General features: G+C 40.4%; 2 protein-coding genes across 2 annotated transcripts in view; one reads left to right on the top strand and one right to left on the bottom strand.

Annotated features, from left to right (window-relative positions):
* atp5po (ATP synthase peripheral stalk subunit OSCP) overlaps positions 1-16,390 on the bottom strand; it is a 34,183-nt gene extending 17,793 nt beyond the window's left edge. The window contains exons 1-3 of the mRNA XM_072259888.1: positions 16,292-16,390; positions 3,311-3,361; positions 1,263-1,373 (exon numbers count right to left, since the gene is read on the bottom strand). Of these exons, the coding sequence (XP_072115989.1) occupies positions 1,263-1,373; positions 3,311-3,361; positions 16,292-16,321 (192 nt within the window). The 5' untranslated portion in view covers positions 16,322-16,390. The remainder of the gene's footprint in view (positions 1-1,262; positions 1,374-3,310; positions 3,362-16,291) is intronic.
* Positions 16,391-16,586: 196 nt separating this feature from the next.
* Positions 16,587-23,526, top strand: part of mrps6 (mitochondrial ribosomal protein S6) — a 109,454-nt gene continuing 102,514 nt past the window's right edge. The window contains exon 1 of the mRNA XM_072259889.1: positions 16,587-16,691. Coding sequence (XP_072115990.1) covers positions 16,605-16,691 — 87 coding nt within the window. The 5' untranslated portion in view covers positions 16,587-16,604. The remainder of the gene's footprint in view (positions 16,692-23,526) is intronic.

The following is a 23,526-nucleotide window of genomic DNA, read 5'->3' as shown; positions in this document are numbered from 1 at the left end:
GTATATTAGAAAATGTGAGGTAGTGTCCAAAGCTTCAATGTCCATTTAGGAATCAGACGTCAGAGGGGAAGAAGCTGCTCCTGAATCGCTGAGTGTGTGCCTTCAGGCTTCTGTACCTCCTACCTGATGGTAACAGTGAGAAAAGGGCATGCCCTGGGTGCTGGAGGTCCTTAACAATGGATGCTGCCTTTCTGAGACATCGCTCCCTAAAGATGTCCTGGCTAGTACCCACGATGGAGCTGACTAGATTTACAACCTTCTGCAGTTCCTGTGCAGTAGCCCCTCCATACCAGACAGTGATGCAGCCAGTCAGAATGCTCTCCATGGTACAACTATAGAAGTTTTTGAGTGTATTTGTTGACATACCAAATCTCTTCAAACTCCTTATAAAGTATAGCTGCTGTCTTGCCTTCTTTATAACTACATTGATATGTTGGGACCAGGTTAGATCTCAGAGATCTTGACACCGAGTAACGTGAAGCTGCTCACTCTTTCTATTTCTGATCCCTCTATGAGGATTGGTATGTGTTCCTTCACCTTACCCTTCCTGAAGCCTACAATCAGCTCTTTCGTCTTACTGACGTTGGGTGCCAGGTTGTTGCTGAGGCACCATTCCACTAGTTGGCATATCTCACTCCTGTACACCCCCTCGTCACCACCTGAGATTCTACCAACAACGGTTCAGCAAATTTATAAATGGTATTTGAGCTATGCCTAGCCTCACAGTCTTGTGTATGCGGAGGGTAGAGCAGTGGGCTAAGCACACACCCCTGAGGTGTGCCAATGTCGATTGTCAGCGAGGAGAATATGTTATCACCAATCTGCACAGACTGTGGTCTTCTGGTTAAGAAGTCGAGGATCCAATTGCAGAGGGAGGTACAGAGGCCCAGGTTCTGCAACTTCTCAGTCAGGATTGTGGGAATGATGGTATTAAATGCTGAGCTATAGTTGATGAACAGCATCCTGACGTAGGTGTTTGTGTTGTCTGGGTGATCTAAGGCCATGTGGAGAGCTATTGAGATTGCGTCTGCCGTTGACCTATTGTGGCGATAGGCAAATTGCAATGGGTCCAGGTCCTCGCTGAGGCAAGAGTTCAGTCTAGTCATGACCAACCTCTCAAAGCATTTCATCACTGTTGATGTGAGTGCTACAAAACTGTTTTTCTTTAATCATCTTGAATTTTAAAAATTATATTCAAGCCTCCAACTTTAAGTACATTTTTCTTACACTGAATACAAATGCTATGGAGAATATCCACTTACATTAATCTTCTGTAGTTCCTGCTCTACTTGGTCCAGTTTCTTCTGTTTGCTGGCAGCTGAGTACAAAGCTGTGGCATATCTGCCTTCAACTCCGTAGACTTGAATAGGCGGCTGGGTGCAAAAACAATAACTATTAATTGCAAACATGAGGAAGTCTGCAGATGGTAGAAATCCAAAGCAACACACACGAAAATGCTGGAGGAACTTAGTAGGTCTGGCAACATCTACGGAAAAGAGTAAACAGTTGGTGTTTCAGGCAGAGACCCTTCTCCAGGACTGGAAAGGGAGAAGATGTCAGAATAAAAAGCTGGGAGGAAGGTGAAAGAGGCTGGCTGGAAGGTGATAGATGAAGCCAGGTGGGTGGGAAAGGTCAAGGGCTAGAGAAGAAAGAATCTGATAGGAGAGGAGAGTGGACAGTAGGAGAAAGTAGGAGGGGACCCGGGGGAAGTAATAGGCAGGTGAGAAGAAGAGATAGGTTAGACTGGGAATACAGGAAGGGGAAGTGGGGTAAATTTGTTCACTGGAAAGAGAATTCGACTGTTCACGATATACATTAACAATCTGGAAGAGAGGACCGAGTGTAGTGTATCTAAGTTTGCTGATGGTACTAAACTGAGTGGAAAAACGAATTACGCAGAAGATACTGAGAGTCTGCAGAGAGATATAGATAGGTTAAGTGAGCAGGCAAGGGTTTGGCAGATGGAATACAATGTTGGTAAATGCGAGGTAATCCACTTTGGAAGGAAAAATGAAAGAGCAGATTATTACCTAAATGGTAAAATACTGCAGCATGCTGCTGTGCAGAAGGACCTGGGAGTGCTTGTGCAAGAATCACAAAAAGTTGCTTTGCAGGTGGAACAGGCTATCAAGAAGGCAAATGGGATGTTGGCATTCATTGCCAGAGGGATTGAATTTAAGAGCAGAGAGGTCATGCTGCAACTGTACAGGGTACTGGTGAGGCCACATCTGGAGTACTGCGGGCAGTACGGGTTTCCTTACTTGCGGAAGGATATAGTAGCTTTGGAGGCGGTGCAGAGGAGGTTCACCAGGTTGTTTCGAGAGATGATGGGGGTTAGACTATGAGGAGAGATTGAGTCGCCTGGAATTCAGAAGAACGAGAGATCTTATGGAACTGCTTTTCCCAGAGGGTGGTGAATCTATGGAATTTTCTGCCCAATAAAGCAGTAGAGGTTACCTCAGTAAATATATTTAAGACAAGGTTGGATAGATTTTTACATAGTAGGGGAATTAAGGGCTATGAGGAAATGGCAGGTTGGTGGAGATGAGTCCATGGCCAGATCAGCCATGATCTTATTGAATGGCAGAGCAGGCTCAATGGGACAGATGACCTACTCCTGCTCCTATTTCTTATCTTCTTAATATAAGGTGTTAAATTCCTCCATCCTGAGGGTGGCCTCATCTTGACACAGGAGGGGGCCATGGATCAACATGTCAGAAAAGAAGTCTCAACCCAAACTCATAGTAAAGACCATAAGACATAAGAAGCAGAATTAGGCCATTCAGTCCATCATAGCCAGAGCAAAGAATTAAGAGCTGAACTCTTATATTATATACACAAATAAATGTTGGCTAGTGTGATTTTAGGTAAGGTATTCTTTACTATTTATTCATTCATCTGGCCTGTTCATCATTAACTGCCTCTGCAATAAGCATCTTGTAAGGCCACTGCAACAGGCAATTAAGAGTTAATTGTATTACTGTCGTCAGAAGTCACATAATGGTGAGATTGGAATCATAGCAGGAACCAACCATGGCATTTTCACAGAAGATGAAGGCTGCATCATTAGCTTCAAAAGCAGTCTACAAAAACAAGTGTTTCCTGTATTTAGATCAATGGGTGGGAAATCTCATATGTGGTTAGAATAAGATTGAAATATACCAGTTCTCTAAAAGAGAAATATTTGAAAGCAATCTGTACTTCAATTTATGGAAGGAAGACAATATTATGACAGTAATGGAACTGTTTAATTCAGCCCTTACAAAGAAGCATTTATAGTGACTTGACCAAAGTTTAAAAGTTTTCATACCATAACCAGCTTGCTTGCTGGGTTGGCCACCGAGGTGCTGAGGTAACAAACCTAAAAAACATTAAGAGAAATATATATCAGTTTTAGTTTATACTTACTGATTTGTATTGTGTAGATGCATATCGACGACTGAAAAAAAAACGGCATGTAATGTGAAATACCGAGGCAGATCAAAGATGAGGATAAATCACTTATGGTCAAACTGGGGAGAGTGCCAAAAAGTCACGAGGACATTGGTTGGATTAGAGAGCTTGAGTTATAAGAAGGTATTGGATCACTTGAGTCTGTTTTCCCTGGAGCAAAGAAGGCTGAGAGGTGACATAATAGAGGTATATATGCATTAAGAGAGGCAGATAGCTGGTGCCCCTTTCCCAAATTAGTGGTGTCCAAAACTACAGTGTACAGTCTTAGAGAGGGAGAAGGTTTAAAGGGGATCCAACTAGTATTTTTTTCCACACATAGTGGTTGGTAATTGGAATGAGTTTTCAGAGGTGGTGGTAGAGGCAGCAAAAATAACACTTCAGAGGCATCTTGACAAATACTTGATTGAATGAGCAACTCATGGAACTAATGCAGGCAAGTGGGATTAACATATCTAGGCAGGATGGGTGGCAAAGGGCCTGTTTCTATGCTATAGAACTTTATCACTCCACTGTGTCAATGCCATTTCATCTCAGTACAATGGAGTGTGGCGTCAAAATACTTTGTAAATGATGAATTAATTAGGCTGTTCAAAAGTAGCTCATTATTACCCACCAAATCCTTTCATTCAATACATACGGTGAGCGATCTAAAGATCAGCTTTATGTACAACGTGGTGAAATGCATCATCTTGTGCCCGAGGATTGTGTTGGTGCGGTCCACAAGTGTTGCCAAGCTTCCGGTGCCAACATAGCATGCCTACAACTTATCAACCCTAACCTGTACATCTTTGGACAGTGTAGGTGAAAAGCTGAGATTACTCAACCTCTACAACATGGTAGGCAATTAGAGAACAGATCCTTTATCCTTAACCCGTTTCAACAATTATCAATTTATGTAGAAGACCCACAAGAGAATGATCCATGCATTATCTATTTACAGATTTTTGGGAGTGCTGAAGAAGGCAGTTAAGCAGTGAACCTTCAGTGAAACAGCAGGGATTACCTCCAAATCATTACCTCTCATGTTTGCTTACAATCTTGGAAATTCCAAAGAGAATATTTATAGGCACTCCACAGTACATCATACTTAAACTAATCTAAGCACACAACAAACCCTATAAAAAATGATCAGCTGGTACTTTGCAAGTCTTTTAGATAATTACTAAAGATTACAGTACTGTGCAAGTCTTAGGCACCCTAGATATTTTTATATAAATTTTGTTTTACGTTTATTTTACGTTTACGTCTTCTACATCAGTGTGTCAGTAGAAAAGAGCACATTTTAGTTTTCCAAACATTTGTTTTCCAGAAAATTAAATGTTACGGAGAATTTTTTGTATTCCGTTTTAGAAAGTAACATTAAGTAATAGACCACTTTTCAAACAAAAACTTGATTACTTTGTAGATAAGATTACTTTGCATGATTAAACAAAGGTAACAAACAGGTTTTAATGATCAATGACGTAATGAGTTGCATCAACTAAACTGATCAACTGAAACAGAAATGGGTGTAGGACTGCTGTTTTTTGGGCGAGGAGATTTGAGTGTGTGTTGGAAGCAGTAGGTCGAGACGGCTGACTGGAAAATGGCGGAAAGAGAGAACATCAAGGAAAGAGCCAAGCTGTTGAAGGAGGTTTTTGGTAAGAGTGGAAGTGAACTAGAGATGAAGGTCGGCGGGAAAGAGGAACGGAATGGAAAGAGGAAGAAAAGAAAGCAGTTGTACGGGATATCAAACTCTGAGGAGTCAGCCGATGATCAAAACAGGACAGCAAAACAATAGAAAGATGAGATTAAAGCAATTATAAAACTAAGCAAAGACGGGGCATCTCTTGGTGATTGGAGCCTGATTCGTTTGACGAAGATGCTCAACAAAATTATAGGCGAGATTAAAAGAGCAAAGATTTTACAAATGGATCACTATCAGTGATTTGTTGGGATAGTGCTCAGCAAGGCAAAGTGATAAGATTAAGTAAAATAGACGGCAAAGAAGTACAATGCTCAATACCCAACAATAGAAAGTGGACTAGAGGAGTTACTTCAGGGATATCAACAAAAGTTACTATGGATTAGATTAAACAGAACATAAAAGGAGCAAAAATTATTGAGGCCAATTGTTTGAAAGTTAAAAGAAATGGGAAAAAGTGTGATAGTTTATTGGTAATGATTAACTTTGATGAAGAGAGATTGCCGACTAACGTTTACTTAGGGTATATGTGTTATGCGGTTAGAATATATATACCACCGCCTTTAAGATGCTATAAATGCCAGAAATTCGGGCACATTGCGGTGGTCTGCAGAGGAAACAAAGATGTGGGAGATGCGCTGGAGAACATGAATATGGGAAATGTGAAGTGGGAGCCAGGCTGAAATGCTACAATTGTGGCGAGGAACACAACGCAGCTTATCGAGGGTGCATTTATAGCAAGAAGGCGGCTGAGATACAATATATAAAAGTAACTCAAGGAATCAGTTATGCAGAGGCAGTAAAAGAATTTGCTGGAAAAAAGACTGTCAAGCAAACAAATACAGGGAATAATAAACTGGTGAATTGTGAAGGCTGTAATATCAAAAATAAGGATATACTATTAACGAGGAGAAAGGATTTCGTACTTTTTATGGTGGATGCAATTAATTGTTCAGCGCAAACAAGCAAAAGAACTGAGAAAATTAAAATTATAGTCAAGTCTGCAGAAAAGTATCTTGGTATTAAAGGGATTAGGTGGGAAGAAGTCAAAGATAGATAGATAGATAGATAGATAGATATACATACTTTATTGGTCCCGAGGGAAATTGGGTTTCGTTACAGTTGCACCAAGAATAGAGTATAAATATAGCAAAATAAAACCATAAATAATTAAATAATATGTAAATTATGCCAGATGGAAATAAGTCCAGGACCAGCCTATTGGCTCAGGGTGTCTGACCCTCCAAGGGGGGAGTTTTAAAGTTTGATGGCCACAGGCAGGAATGACTTCCTATGACGCTCAGTGTTGCATCTCAGTGGAATGAGTCTCTGGCTGAATGTACTCCTGTGCCCAACCAGTACATTATGTAGTGGATGGGAGACATTGTCCAAGATGGCATGCAACTTGGACAGCATCCTCTTTTCAGACACCACCGTCAGAGAGTCCAGTTCCATCCCCACAACATCACTGGTCTTACGAATGAGTTTGTTGATTCTGTTGGTGTCTGCTACCCTCAGCCTGCTGCCCCAGCACACAACAGCAAATATGATAGCACTGACCACCACAGACTCATAGAACATCCTCAGCATCGTCCGACAGATGTTAAAGGACCTCAGTCTCCTCAGGAAATAGAGACGGCTCTGACCCTTCTTGTAGACAGCCTCAGTGTTCTTTGACCAGTCCAGTTTATGGTCAATTCATATCCCCAGGTATTTGTAATCCTCCACCATGTCCACACTGACGCCCTGGATGGAAACAGGGGTCACCGGTGCCTTAGCCCTCCTTAGGTCCACCACCAGCTCTTTAGTCTTTTTCACATTAAGCTGCAGATAATTCTGCTCACACCATGTGACAAAGTTTCCCACCATAGCCCTGTACTCAACCTCATCTCCCTTTCTGATGCATCCAACTATGGCACACTGAGTGGAGGTTCCAACAGTTCACAGGCAGGGGAGATGGAATCTTAATGGCAGTATATTTATTGCAAATGGTCAAGAATTTAAGAAATATGTTTCAGAACTTAAGGAAAATCCTCAGATTTTATGGTTGAAGCCTAGGGTAAATGTACAGAACTCCAACAACAAATATTTCGACAAGAACAACTGTGAGTTGGAAAGAGATTGGAAAATGGAGGAAATTATTACAAGGATACAAAAGGAAAAGGGATTTGTTGCAAAATGAATTATCTACATTCAGATTATAAAATGAAAACATGGAAACAAATGAAGAAGAACTCCGAGGTCTCAGTAAACAACTGCAGGCTGTGATCCAAGAAAAGGAAAACCTGAAAAAGCAGATAGACTTGAAAAAAACAGCAATTTTAAAAGTATAACATGCGATAATTACTATTCTTTAACAAGACGATTCTAGTCTTACAAGTGAAGTAGATGAAATCAATGTAATTGAGGTAATGCAATTACATGAAAACGTGACAAAATTAGGGAAGATAGCAGTTTGCGGCATTATCTAAAGAGTGCATTAAGCATTCACGAGGAATTGCAACTACAGAGTGATGCTAATAGAGAACTGCGGGCTGAACTAGATTGTCTAAAGTAGAGAACTCCAGGACATATTTGGTCGGAACACCACAAGTCTAGCAGGTGGCGGTAATGCACTGAAAAACTGGTTGCCAACCGCCAGAAAACAAAAAAGAGGAAGAAGAAGAAGAAGAAGAAATGAGTGTAGAGGAATCAAACTGGGCGAAGGACAATCAAACTAAAAGGTGAGGGTGTGGCAGATGTGACAATATAACTTTCAAATCATCAATTCTTACATCATGTCAAGAGTAATCAGAGCAACAAGACACAAGGTGGTCATCCTACAACAGTAAGGTCTCTCTCTCCCAAGCAGAAATTTCACAGCAGACATGAGCTTCAAGATGTTCTGTCTAAGCTCCTCTGAAGAAGTACAAAGAAATGGGCAAGGTTGAGAACTGGAAACACAATGGCTGGTCATGGAAACTGAGTGTAGAAGATGAGACATACGTCAAACTGATGTCCCTTCTAAACTGGAAGAAGTCCAGCACTGCTATCAGTTCTGAACTCACAGAAATCACTAGAACCCAAGTACACCCCTCTATAGTCCAGAGAAGTCTTGTCAGAAGAGGTCTTCATTTAAAAGTTGCTGCCAAAAGCCATTCTTCCAAAGTGGAAACAAAGCCAAGGGACTCATCTATACAGAAAAAAACACAAGGACTGGGGTGCTGAACAATAACAGCAAGTGCTCTGGGTTGAAGAGTCAAAATTTGGAATTTTTGACTCATACAGGAGGCAGTTTGTACGCAGAAGAGTTGGAGAGCGCTACCTGGATGGGTGTCTGCAGTGAACAGTGAAGCACGGGAGAGGTTCCCTATAGGATTGAGGCTACATTTCTGCAAATGGAATTGGTAATTTGGTCAGAATTAATGGAAACATCAATGCTGAGTAGTACAAGCAGATTCTCATCCATCACGTAATACCATCAGGGAGGCCAATGATAGGTCCCAACTTCATTCTGCAGCACGACAATGACCTCAAACACATGGCCGTGGTCATAAAGAACCATCTTCAGTGAAAAGAACGGCAAGGAGTTCTGCAACAGGCCTCTACAGAGCTCTGATGTCAGCATCATCAAGGCTGTTTGGGATTACCTGGAGAGACAGGAGCAACTGAGATAGTTAAAGTCTGCAGAACTGCAGCAAGTTCTCAAAGAACATGCTACCAGCTGATTTTCTTATAAAAGTGCATGAAAGGTACCAAGAGAATTGATGCAGTTTTAAAGGTAAAGGATGGCCACACCGAATTTTAATCGGATTTAGTTTATTTAGGAACTTTTCATTTCATTAGTTTTGAAAGCATATTCACTTCACAGAATCTTTTTACATGTGCCTAAGACTTTTGCACAGAATGTCAAATTGACAGGACTGTAGAGACAAACTTTACGTCTTCTCATGACATGTTGTTTGATCTGCTACTTTTCAATACACGAAGGTCCAATCTTGTATCATCAAAAGAATTGCACCTGGAATGACTTTACATTTTGAGGCAGCCATTAGAATATTAGCTGGTAGACATACTATTCAAACTATTATGCTTAGCAGTCAGAAATAGGAGAATAAATTAATTAGCTGGTAGACATACTATTCAAACTATTATGCTTAGCACAGAAATAGGAGAATAAATTACTTATAATAATTTGGGATAACTAATCAAATAATTTATTTTTAAACCTAATTTTGTATGTAATCGAATAGTCCAGGCACCAGGTTAATTGATTTAAGTCACAGTGTCAATATTTAATGGCTGAGTTTTTGTGATTTGTAATGATAGTAAAGCCGTGAATATTCACCATCATTTCGGTTAAACTGACAGCAGTGTCTGATGTCCATACATGGAAAGTTATATACATAAATTCAAAAGCTAATGTCAGTGACAGCTTGTTTCAGAAAGTGTAGTTTTGCTGCTTTCTCCAATATAATCATCTGAAATCAAAACACTGACATGAACAAGATGTCATTTTTGAACTATTCTTGTTATACCCAAAAACATGATGCTTTCTGAATAAAAGTTTTAAATGATGCACTTTGCCATATTCACAAGTCAGAAAATTCTCTGCCCAAAATCTACATTTTAAGTATATAGTAATTCTCTTACAAATATTTCAAAATATAATAGATTTAAAAAATATATATTCAAACTTTAATCTTAATCCAGTGTTATTCAAAACTTAGAAAATTAGCTAATACTGTACTTTTACTTCATGGTTTCTGTGAGAATTTAGCCAGAATTTAGAGAATTTATCACTCTTGCAAACATATGTAATTCCACTGACACAATACCTGAATGCAATTTAAGATGAAAAAGGAAAGTCATTGCACTACACAGGTCACCAGATTTTTGTGGACAGCTTTCTTTGAGGCCCAAGATAAATGCCTGCAGAATAATAATACTTCAATTTTCACAATATGATAAAATTAGTGTAAAATTATAAAATGTTTACAGTAGAGGAGGCAGCCATACAGCTCATCATTTCTTTACTGCTTTTCTACCATGGCCTGTCTCTACGTACTCCCACCGCCAGCCCTCAGTTTGCAGTAAAGGTATTCTGTCCCAACCCTTTGCTCACATAAATGAGGATTACATGCAGGGATTTTGATCAATTTAACTGAGAATTTTTATTTGTGAATCACAAGCTGCTTTTTTCACAGTAGAGCCTTCCTCCCCCACCCCCCGAAAAAACAGTGAAAATTATAAAGCATGAAAAACTAAAATTCAAAACCTGAAGTGTCAGCAGTTCAAAAGTATTCATTCCCCATTTGGTCAGTAGTCAGTTGAACCACCTCTCGCAGCTATTACAGCCAGAAGTCTTTTGGATAAGTCTCTATTAGCTTTGCACAATGTGATGATGCAAGATTTGCCCATTCCTCCTTGCAAAATCACTCAAGCAGTGCCAGGTTAGTTGGGGAGTGGCAATGGAGATCAGTCCTGAGGTCTTATCATAGATGGTTGATCGGGATAAGGTCAGGACTACGAGTAGGCCACTCAAGGACATCAATTTACTTCGTTTGAAGTCACTCCGTGGTTGCTCTGGCAGTGTGCTTTGGGTTGTCGCCTTACTGAAAGACAAACTTTTTCCCAGTTTAAGCTTTCTGGCAGAGGCGAGCAGATTTTTAATCCATGATATCTCTGTATTTATTAGCATTCATCTTCCCATCAACCCTGGCCAGATTTCCAGTCCCTGCTGTTGAAAAGCATCCTCACTGTGTGATGCTTCCTCCACCATACTTTACAATAGTGATGGTATTACCTGGCTGATGCGCAGTATTAGATTTATGCCACACATACTGCTTAGTGCTATGGCCAAAAAGTTTCACTTTAGTCTCATCCAACCACAAGAACTTCTTCCACATCTTTACAGTGACAGTTTGCAAAATCTTTACAGGCAAGGATATGCTTTTTTTTAGCCAGGGCTTCTTCCTTGCTACTCTTTCACAAATATATTTTTTGTGAACGGCCTTAAGAGATTGTGGAGCCATGAACTTCATCCCCAGTTGCAGCCACTGACTTCTGCAGCTAACTCAAAGTGACTGCTGGCATCACAGTAGCCTCTCTTACAAGTGCCATTCTTCTCTGGCGACTAACTTTAAAGGGATGGCCTGATCTAGGTAGTGTGGCTGTGATTTCATATTTTTTCAATTTTCATGATGGACTGTACTGAGCTACAAGACATGTCCAGTGCCTTTAAGATGGTCTTTTACCTTGTGCTTCTCTATTATCATTTCCCGAAATTGTCTTGAATGCCCCTTTGTCTTCATTTTGGTTTGGTCTATTGAAAATCTACCATAATGTTGGGCCTTACTGAGAGAAGGGGTACTTATTCTTGTGAATTCACTGAAAAAAGGTGATCCTTCAATTTTCAACATCGACAAATTGGGTAAGTTGGTAAGGTAAAGTACAATATTGCACAAAGGTGATTAATTCATTTTTAGCCTTACAATTTTGGCTTTTAATTTTTAGTAAATTGTTGACAGGTTTTGAAATTTTTCTTTTGATTTGACATGATGCACAATATTTTGTAGATTAGCTCAAAAAGATCCAACTTTAATATATTTTAAAATTTAGAAATGAGGCAGTAAAATGTGAAAATATTTGTGGGGGCTGAATATTTCTACAAGGCTCTGTCTAACTTTACCAAATATTCTTCACTACATATTCATCAAATGCTTTCTTCAAGGCCACAAAGGAAGCAACCTCCATCACATTTGCAGGTGCAGCATTCCATGTTCCAACCACAAGGAACATGTTCTCCCTCAAGTCACACTTCATTCTCTTCCTTTATTTTAGATCTGTGATCTCTAGTGCTTGGTCACTCTACCTAAGAAAACAGCCTTGCACGACCCTCCTCTGCCAGGCCCCTTATATTTTTATGAAAACAAGGAAGTAATGCTGAGGCTTTATAAGGCCCTGGTGAGGCCTCATTTGGAGTACTGTGAGCAGTTCTGGGCCCCTTACTGAACAAGGATGTGCTGACATTGGAGACGGTTCAGAGGAGGTTCACGAGAATGATTATGGGAATGAAAGGGTTAATATAGGAGTATTTGATTGCTCTGGGCCTGTACTCGGTGGAATTTAAAAGACTTGAGGCGAGGGGAGAATCTACTGAATGATGAAAGGCCTTGATAGAGTGGACATGGAGAGGATGTTTCCTATAGTGGAGGAGTCGAGGACCAGAGGATAGAGAACCGTCCATTTAGAACGGAGATGAGGAGGAATTTCTTTAACCAGAGGTTGGTGAATCTGTGGCATTCATGTCATTGGGTGTACTTAGAGCAGAGGCTGATAGTTCTTGATTAGTCAGGGTGTGAAAGGTTACGGACAGAAGTCCAGGAGAATGGGGTTGAGAGGGAAAATGGATCAGCCATGAGGAACTGGTGGAGCAGACTGGATGGCCTCATTCAGTGTTTTATTAAGATTTAGCACAACTTTCCTGTTCTTTATATGCTCTCTCTCTATTGATAAAGAGCAGAATTAAATGTTTTCCTGCTGCCATGCCACTTTCAGTGTTTAGTACATACATACCTCTCGCACCCCTTTTAGCGTGCTATTTTTTGTTCTATATTGACTCTCTACACCCTTCTTACCAAAATCCATTCATGTCCTATATCTCTGTAATAAAGTTCCATCTGCCCATTCCACCAACCTGCTTTTATCCTGTGTAATTACTGCATCCTTAATGATATCATAGCTAGGAGGTGTCAGTAGGGATAATCTCCCACTACCTACTAAATGCTCCCAATGGTATTTGTCTCAAATAGCCTCTGACAACCAAGTCCAGCTCCTGGCCTTCATGTGTGACTTTGCTACTAAACCCGGTGAAATTGTTTCTACTGACAGGAGAAGAGGCATGGGCAGATGGGGCTCATCAGCCAAGGTTGGCGGCTTACCTAGGAGAAGAAAAACTTTGATCTCAAACCTCCATTGCCTAGTGGCCACATGCACTCAATAGGAAAGCTTTGGGAGTAAACCCTGAGGAAAAATCTGGAGCTGGAGTCCCTAAGGCGGTCCTACATTGAGTTCAAGCCTGACTGATAACTCCTGCAACACCACTGGTACCATTTGTACCGATCGCTGCCATTTCTTTGGATTCATTGGCTGTGTGGAGATGGAGAGCCTGCTATATGGGCATTGCTCTCCGCATCGTGGCAACTGCGCATGTGGCTGATTGATCACCTGCTGAATCAAAAGGGCCTCCTTTATGCAGAAGGCTCTTTTCGTGCAGGTTTTTGTGTGTGCACGTTTTCATCATGGTGGGCCAGGTCCATTCCTCCTGTGCTCTTTGTTGCTAATGTGTATAGTGCTTTACACGACCCAGTAAAAATACTTAATCCTACTAATCCATTGTTGTTACCTCTCCGCGCATGCATGACACCCTTGAAATATTTGAGACCTCAGCTGCGAAGAAATGTTTCCTATCTATCCTATCAATGCCTCAGTCTGGTTAGGTAGAATCTCCAGCAAGCAAAGCTCTGCTGACCATCTGTGATTAATCCCTGCCTTTTCAAATGTAAAAACTGAGACACTGCCTCAAGGAAGCGGGCAATGCTTCTGGTCAAGATGGTGTCGAGCTGCAGTCTCCAGTGAGGTCGCGGCTCAGACTTAGTGGTCTTTTCCATTTGTAGGGATGGTCTTGGGCACAGAGAGGGGAGTTACAGTTTAAGGACAACTTCAACATAACATCCCAAACTCCTGTTCTCAGTATAATCCACTAAAAGCTCTCTTTACAACCCTATCTACCTATGATGCCACTTTGAAGGAAAGCTACTTCCTACAACCACCAGGTTCTTGAACCAATGTGCACAACCCTAATACTAGTTATAGAATCATAGAGTAATACAGCACAGAAGCAGTCCCTTTGCCCCAACTCAGGCAGTACGGTAGCATAGTGGCTAGCATAATGCTTTGCAGCACTAGCGATTGCTGTCCGTACGTTCTCCACATGACCATGTGGGTTTCCTCTTACATTCCAAACACACAAGGGTGGCCTAAAGATGCAAAGGTTAGTAAATTGTGGCTATGCTATGTTGGTACCTGAAACATGGCGACTCTTGCGGGCTGCCCCCGGCATATCCTCGGACTGTATTGGTTGTTGACACAAATGATGCATTTCACTGTGAACATAATATGCTAATCTTTTTTTAAACTACTCCGTGTCAATCACAGCATCCTCCCTGTTACTCACAGATGTCCCCACTTGGCCTGTAACCTGCCAAGCCCTTTCCCTATACATGTACACTTGATACGTTCTATGTACCTATCCAAATGCCTTTTAAAAATTGCAATTGCACACGACTTGACCACTTCCTCTGCCAGCTTATTCATTTTCTCTTCTCTCCTTTCCCATCAGGCAGAAGATACAAAAGGCTGAAAGTACAGCCCACCAAGCTCAAGGACAGCTTCTACCCAACTGTTATCAGACACTTGAATGGATCTTTGGTGCTGCTGGAGCTGACAGTCCCATGGGAAGATAGCTTGGAGGAGGCCTTTGAAAGGAAGCTCTCCAAGTATGCAGGACTGGTCAGCAACTGTCAGCAGGCTGGATGGAGAGCGAGGTGTCTCCCAGTGGAGGTTGGTTGTAGGGGATTCGTAGCCCGTTCCTTAGTTAGAGCCTTCAGCATTTTGGGCACCGAGGGAGAGAGGAAGAGGAGAGCCATCCGCAGTACCACTGATGCGGCAGAGAGGGCCTCAAGATGGCTGTGGCTCAAAAGAGGGGAGACATGGAGTCATAGGTAGCTAGCCACCTGGACACAAGCTGGAGTCTGATCAGCCTGGCTGGGTCACCTGGAGGAGGTTGTATGATGTTGAAAGACCTGAAACACCCGATGATTCCAGGAACATCACTGAAGATGTGTCCAGAAGCATCAGTAGATGTATGTACACAGAGTGATAAGATAGGCCCTTGACCTCGAAACCTACCACATTATGATCTTGCACTTTATTAGTTACCTACACTGCAATTTCTCTGTTTTTACATTTTACTCTGCATTATTATTATTCTTTCACCTGTTTTACATCACTGCAGAGTAATGATCTGATCTGTATGAATAATGTGCAAGACAACCTATTTGTTGTATCTTGGAACATGCAACAATAATAAACCAAAATCGTCAGCAATGTTAACACTAAAGACCACTTCTGCCACTTCTATGAACTTGTCTCTGATTGTAGGAAACAAGGCATTAATGCAAGAAAGTATTTTTTCATTTTTTGTTGCTTGTATAATTTATGTATTTATTCTATATGTTGTCTGTACCTAATGCTACAATACTGCTGCAAGCAATGTTTCATTGTACTTGTATTTCACCATAGCTGTGGACATGACAATGAACTCCACTTGACTTAATTTGATTCTGTCCCTTTCTCTCCCCTCCTCCCCCAAATAGGCCTTTAATTTGTTGGCTTATTCCTGCTGCCTATGTTTATAGTTTTCCATTTATCTGACCTCACCTGTGGCCAAAGATTTAACATTTTTTTCAGGATCCTAAGGAATCTCATAGCTTGTCTTGCAGAACAGCCTGGAACACATCTCATCAAGCCCTGAGGATCAGTGCTCATCTGCAAATAGGTAGCCCATCGTCCTGCAACTGTGCCCCAAGGTTCCAGGTAATTTCACCCAGCTAATGTCCCTCAGAATCTTAATATGTTTCAATCAGATCACATCTCATTCCTCAATATTGCAGCGAGGAAGATCCAACCTAATTAATTTTTCCTTGATCTGTCAACGGCTTCATTAGAAGAGCCACTCTAGGAGAAGTTAAAATATACTTGCATTGTACTAAGAAAGGCACAACAATTAAATAAGTGGCTACCAAGAAATAACTCAGGTAAGTAATAGTGAATTCTTAAATGTCAAAGAAATTTAGTTGCGAATTCCTTTACAGTTTCAAAGCTGAAAAATCCGAATTTGACAAAAATCAAGACGACTCGTGCATAATAACCAACATCACATTTCCACACAACTACACACCATGACATTCAAGTGACTAGTGGAGTAAATTGAGCGTTATTCAGAGCAAAGAGATTCAATCCAAATAGAAGAAGCTGCAGAACATTTAACAATCCAGGTTACATGCTCAAACTGTTAACATTAATTTAACTAAACCCTATTCCCCCTTTCACCTTCAGGCCTAATCTGGCCGGTGCCGCCATCTTCTTCTTCTGATGGAGGTCAACCCAAGGCCGGAGAACGACTTCTACGCATGCGTAGGTTGCTTCTGTGGATTCTGGGACTTGTAGGAAAATGGAGCAGAGAGGCCGCGGAAGAGCATATTCTGTGATCTCTAGACTACAACGTCCGGAAGGCATTGCGAGGCAAGAATTGGTGAGACAACCTGGGGCGCTGCCGGAAATGAGACCTGTTTTTTTGGACTTAATATTCTGGGTGTTTTCTACTTCTCTTCGTGAAAGCTCATTCTATCGAGGAACTTACGTGATGTCTTTAGAATACTTATGCAAAAATAGAAAGCTGCACTTGCAGAAACTTGACATAAGAGCACAAAATTCTGGAAATAGCAGCCAGGTCAGTGACTATTTCTAAAGAGAGTCATCCTGCAGTGTTAACTCTTGTTTCTCTTTGTATAGATGTGTCTGACCTGCTGAGTATTTCCAGCATTTTGTTTTCTTCAGTAAACCAATATCATTATTTTTAATGTGTTTGTAATGTATTAAAAGTGGAGGAACACATCTATTTGCAGTTTGATGGTAGTCATTTGCGAAGACAAAATAAGTAGGAATAGGCCAAGGCCCTTCCGATTTATAGGCCTGTACCACCATTCAACATGGCTGATCTACTTCATAGCAATACTGTAGCTGGCTATGAAGAAATGATTTGCTACAATTGTAACTTTAAGACGCAAAGATGGTAGAAAAGCGGTCTAATTTCTCCCCTCAGTCCTAAAGGGCCTAAGTGAGAAACCTATAGCCTAGAAGGTGCGGCTACTAGCCTAAGTGGCCCTTAAAGTATTCATGAAGTATGTCTTCATGAAGTCACTTTCAGGAACCAGTCTGCTGAACCTATGCTACACTCCCTTCACGACAAGTACATTTTTCTTTCTATTGGAAACCAAAATTTCACACAATATGTTACAGATGTGGCCCTATATAGTTGCACCCCGCCCCCCCCCCACCCCACGTACTCAAACCTTCTTGCAACTAAGGCCAAAAGTGTGTGGTTTTCTTAATTTTCAGCGGCTGTGCAGATTCATCCAGATCCCCTTTTGAACTCAAACGTTTCCCAATTTACATTCCTTTCAAAAATAGAACTGGGATTGCTGTTTTTCTCCCCTGTAGAATTTGGGAATGTTCCTTTTTTACAAACTCCATGTACTAATCTTGTCTATATCCATTTGAATAGACTTAGCAAGTAAGTCACATATTGAGTTTAATGGTTTGGAGTATAGGAGTTCTGTTTTTAAAATATTTATCTAGTGGCATAAACATAGTAAAGCATGATGTTTTATCAGACAAAATTTGACACAGTAATGCAGGAAATTTTAGAGCAGATGTTGTAGGTTTTAAAATGTGTCTTTATGAAGCCCCTTTAAAGACATGACAAGCAATTTTTTTTACTCAGAGGGTTATGAGTCTTTGGAACACTCAGTCTCACTCACATATGGTACAAGAAGAGCTTTTGAATATAGGTGAAGATTCTTAATAAGCCACATAAAGAAAGGCAGGAACGTGGAGTTCAGGTTAAAGTCAGCTCAGTTGTCATAATGAGAAAAGAGGAACCAGTCTGAGGGGCCCAGTGACCTACACCTTAATTTGTACCATCGCATGTCTTAAATGTTGAAAGAGGAAGCTATAAATGTTTAAGGAGCAGATTCTAGAATATAGGCCTTCAACATCAAAGGCACAACTGCTGAATATTGAGAGAATTATGTGTGAAATATTGGCAGGAATTAGATATATAGCTATGTTTTTTTAGATTGCAAAAGATACTTGGGTAGGAAAGGGTAAGGTTGTGGAAGAGTGTTTTTAAACCAAATGCAGGTGATTTGCTTAATGTGTTTCCGTAACAGTAAATGATTAGAACATGTCTGATGGATAATGGAGCACCATTTGTATTATGCAGGCTGTATCAGTGATGGTGTGATTGCAACCCCGAAAAACTTGTTTGAAGGTGTACTTTGAAAGCAGCTAAAGCCAGTTCTGATATAACACAACTTTCTATTATGAGAGTCTTTTAGGAACATCAATATAGTGTTACTGTAGAACTACCTGTACAGGTTGCTTTTCTCAGAGTCAGTGGAGGTCACTGATTAATGAATAATTTGGACTTGGTACAGGAAACACCCTTTACTGATGGATAGAAATCTAATCAGGAGTATTTTAAAGGTAACAAAAACACATGCATATTTTGACAGCAGGTCTTGGCTGGGGTAGATTCTGGCAATTTTTAGGAGGTGAGCAACTGCATGCACTTCTCTCTCCAAAGTTGCCTTCTGACCTGCTATGTCCAGCACGTTTTTGTAATCTCGGCAGGGTATATTGTTCTTTGAGGAGGTGCTTTGCAGATTTAGTATCTGGAGTGAGAGGTTAAGTTATGCAGAAATTGAATCAATCAAGGTTTTATTTCATGGAAGTTAGAAGGTAGAGTGATTGGATTTAAGTTTTTTTTTAAAAAATGTACTATTTTCTCTGGTGAAATAAGAGACTGCTACTACTTGCAAATGGTAATATGAATTTAAAACATATTTGCAGGCAGCAATTTATGCTGAATGCACATCTGAGTCGATTGCTTTCTGATATCAAAGTATTAAGTGGCAAAGATCCCTGACTGGTCAGGGCATGAAGGGATACAGAGAGAAGGCAATATATTGGGGCTTAGAGGAAAAGTGAATCACCCATGGTGAAATGGCAGAGCAGACTCAATGGGCCAAATGCCTAATTTTGCTCCTATGCTTTATGGTCTTATGGGGGAAAAGGTCTAGTCATTTATGACCTTATTTAATTGACCGAGTTACTAAATAGCCTTCTCTATTTCTAATGTTCCTACCTTCCAAAACTAATCCCTCCTCTTAAAAAAAATCAGCCATTCTTTCCTTCAATACTCCTTCGTCTCTCCCAAAAGGTTTTCCCAAAATTCATATTTGAATCATTTAAATCTGTTTGCTATCACAACAGTGACATTGTCCATAGAAGTCTGGTTAGAGAAATTGTGAAGGCCTCCATTGGTCGGAATTAACCATGGATATTGCGCCCTAGCTGTCTAGATATGCAGGCCTAGGCAGTACGATATGGAGAGCAAGCTGCTGATTAAGGCCCAAGTAATTAAAAGGATCTTTAACACCATGGCAGGAAATCAGCAAAAAGAAAGAATAGTGGTAGATTATTATGTTTCAGGCTGTGAAGATAAAGATCAGCTTTATTTGTCACATGTATATTGAAACATACAGTGAAGTGTGTTGTTTGCATATCATCATATCAGTGACAATTGTGCTGGGCAGTTCTCAAGTCGTGGATAGTGCCGGGCAGTTTTTTAAAAGTAGTTTATGTATGCTGAGTACATTAATCAAATTTATGAAGGACTTAATACATTATGTAGCTAAGCTGGCAAACTGGGAACACAAATAAAAGATGAAATTTTGGACTAAATGGCTTAATTCTGCTCCTGTCATGTCATCTTATAATGTAGTCTAAACTGTGCAGTTCTGAAGAGTGCAGAAGTAGTGGGATCTGGGTATTCATATCCATCTATCCTTGCAAGTGGCAGGACATGTAGAATTCTGGTTGATAAAGCTTATGGGATCCAAGGCTTCTTTAAAAGATGTTTGGTCAAATTGTAGAAAGCATTTGTTAGGCCCAACTATTGCACGTTTTCACATTTCATATTTTTCTTAATTTTTGATGACCAGAAGGAATTCTGGCCATTAAAGATTAAGAAAAATATGAATGACCTAGCCACACAAAAAGCTGGAGCCAGGTGGCATCTATGGAGGGAAATGAAATAGTCAATGTTTTGGGTTGAAGCCCTTCCTTCTCTAAACGCTGCTGATTTCCTCCATCTTTCTGTGTGTTGCTTCAGAATCCAGCATCTGCAGTCTCTTGTGTCTCCATAGAAATAGACCGTTCGGCCTATCAGTCCATGCTGGCATTTCCACTCCAGTTGTGCCATCTTCCAGCTTCCATCATATAAATTTAAAAGTGTTATCCTTTATTCATTTTTCCTTTATTTACTTTTCACATTCCCCCTACTAATATATTCTATTCACTTCAATCACTCCTAAGTTACACATTCTCACCACTCAAGTGTTTGGAGTAACTGGAAACAGTTTCTTTGTATTGTCTATTAATATTTCATAATTTAAAATCTCTATTAGGTCACCACCCCCCCAATCTTTTCCCAAAAGTTCATCCTTTCTTGATAAATACCCATGCTTTTGGGTATCATCATGGTTAATTTGCTCTGCATCATCATCTTTGCCTCAATATCTTTTAATAATATTGTGACCTAATGTGTTTTGAGTACCACAAATGTGTCTATATCTCTAGAAATAAACCCAAGATTTTGGTTAGCTTTCAGTGTTGCCAAAGGAGTACTGGTTGGTAGGTTAATTAATCATTGTAAGTTGTCCCATGATTAGGCTAGGGTGAAATCTAGGGTTGCTGGGCAGCAAGTAGGTGGTAACTGCAGATTTATGAATTATGCTCGTGATTTTATAACCTCTGTCATTAATGTAAATTGCAATTAGCACCATTTCTGTCACTGGTTCTTGTGAAGCACTACCCACCTTCTTTAGCTATTAACTTTTTACGTGGCAAAGCAGCCTCGAGTGGCTGATTGGCCTATTCCTGTGCCAAATATGTCTGTTGGCATGTTCCACTCTGAATAACTAGTGTTTACTCCCACATTTTGCTTTTTGTGTTGCTACTAGCTTATAATTTGTTCTGCTAGTTTTTCCCTTTAATCTGCATTTTCTAATATTATTGGATGGTTTGGTAGCATAGTAGATAGCACAGCGCTTGACAGTATCAGCGACCCGGGTTCAAATTGCACTGCTGCCTGTAAGGAGTTTGTACGTTCTCCCTGTGACCACGTGGGTTTCCCATGTGCGGCAATAGAGAGATTACAGAGGAGATTCACTTGGATGTCACCTAGAAGGTGGGACTGTAGTTATTTGGAGAGATTGGTTAGGCTGTTTTTACTCTCGCTTGAATGTAGGAAGCTGAGGGGTGATCTAAAAGAGGTTTTTAGAAGATTATCAGAGGTGTAGATAGTCAGAATCTTTCTTCCAGGGCCAGGTAAATAAAGGGCATGCTTTTAAAGTAAAATGGGAAACACTTAGGGGAGGACTGGAGAATTTTGTTTTCACGCAGAGGTTGGTGGTATTGGGAATGAGTTCCCAGAGGATGTGGCAGGTACCAGGCAGTTTACACAAGTACTTGGATAGGAACGGATGGGGAAAAAACAAGAGCCGAATCAGAATCAAGTTTAATATCACTGGCATATGCATGAAATTTGCTGACTTTGTGGTAGCAGTATATATAATAGTTAAATTAAGTAGTGCAAAAAAAAAGTAGTAATGGGATTAATGTGGATAGTCATCACCATGGGCATTGATGACGTGGTCAGAAAGAGCCCTTTCTGTCTGTATCATTCTATTTTTTTGTTCCTTAAATTTCTTTCAAATGCTTGAGTACAATCCATCTTGATTAGGTTTGTGTTTAGTTTCTGTGCATAATATATATTTAATTTATTTGGACTTGATTGATTCCTCAAGTCCAGTTAAATTTACGAACTGGATATTTTATTTCTCGCCTTCTATCTCCCTGGTAATGACCAAAGCAAAATTGTAATGTAATATTTATGCCATTTTGCTGTTGCTCTCTGTCGGAATAGTCTTTGTGTACCCTACAGAACATTTTATTGGTGTATTTGTAAAACATTTTACAGTTTTATCATTTATATCATCATCCTTTTTACAGCTTTAATTTTTTTTGGTGTTTCTCCCTGAATGCTCTGTGTTCTGCCTTTGGGTTTCTCTGCAGTGTGTGTACTTAATTTATCTCTCTTTTCTTACGCTCAGTTTTTCCCTTGTGACTTTATGCATCTTTGGTATTACTGCACTCTAAATACCAGTTTGAGTATTTCATACTATTATAGGGTGTCCAGGGAGGGATAGCACCTCTTGTGAAGGGGATTGTTGTGTCCATAAAGGGCAGCTCACTCACCTTTGGTCCCCCACCGGATGCTCAGCTCTCAGCTGTAGTTCCAAGTTTGCATGTCACAGCGGCCACACCCTGAATAACACTTTGACAGGTGTGCTAAACCAGTTGAGGGTAGCCGGTGGCCTCATAGCCTGTGAGGTAGGGAGTTGCCTTTCCCAGCATACGAAGTCAGCTGTGTGGGACTGGACCGGAGAGGTCTAACTGCCAGGAAGGCAGTACAGCAATGCTGTCTGGAGAGTGAAGGCCTTGACGCGGCACGGAAGATGTCATAGTCATCCACTGCAACCAAGGAAAACCCCAGTTTCTGATGCTTGTTGGAACCACTGGACCTGGAATTCTGAGGTCAAGAGAGTAGAACTGCCCTAGTGCAACGGCTTTTCCACATTATGAACTCTCCTATTATCATTGGACACAATGGACGGACAGCTACCGTTATTGCAGTTACCAGAATTCACCAGTACTTTTGCTTATTTTAATTTCCTCGTTCTATTCTCAGCCCCTTATTTGTCAACATATTAATGCCCTTTATTGATACCTACATGTTTTTTAATTTTACTTCAATTTTCTTTGTATCATTTCTCATCAATAATTCAGTAACAAATATTCCATTGCCTGGTGTTCTTTCATATTATGTACAGGACTACTTTTTCTCCTTTCCTTCTACCTCTTAGACTTAATTAAAATTGGTGTGATTGAAATCTCCCATGATTGCCCTGTTGTTTCACTCATACCCCTAATTGTTCCCCCTTTCTCTATTAGGCTTAAAGGTTGCACCTGTTATTGATTGGTCCTTTATCTTTTATTTTGATTGAGTTGCTTTCTATTTTTGACTTTTTCGCTGTTAATACTGTTATTATTTTATTCTGCAGTTTATTATATTATTTTATTTACTGCTACTCCACCTTTTATCTTTTCTAAATAGGCATAATTGGTGGCTGTCTGTTGTATTCAATGATGACAGGAAACCTGTGTGAGAGAGTTTTTAAAGTGGAAAAAGCTGTTGCACTGGCGCAGTTCCACTCTCTCAACCCCAGAAATCAGGGTCCAGTGGTATGTACAAGCATCAGCAACTGGGGTCTTCCTTGGTTGCAGTGGATAACCATGACATCTCTGTGCCTTGGAGCCCTTTGTTCTCCGTGGCACGTTACGGTGCAGCCTACTGTTGGATCTCACTGTAGATCTGA

The sequence above is a fragment of the Mobula birostris genome, chromosome 6 (genome assembly GCF_030028105.1).
Source record: "Mobula birostris isolate sMobBir1 chromosome 6, sMobBir1.hap1, whole genome shotgun sequence".
NCBI classification, from domain to species: Eukaryota; Metazoa; Chordata; class Chondrichthyes; order Myliobatiformes; family Myliobatidae; genus Mobula; species Mobula birostris.
The sequence above is the reverse complement of the archived record's forward strand: the minus strand, read 5'-3'. Positions and strand labels throughout refer to the sequence as shown.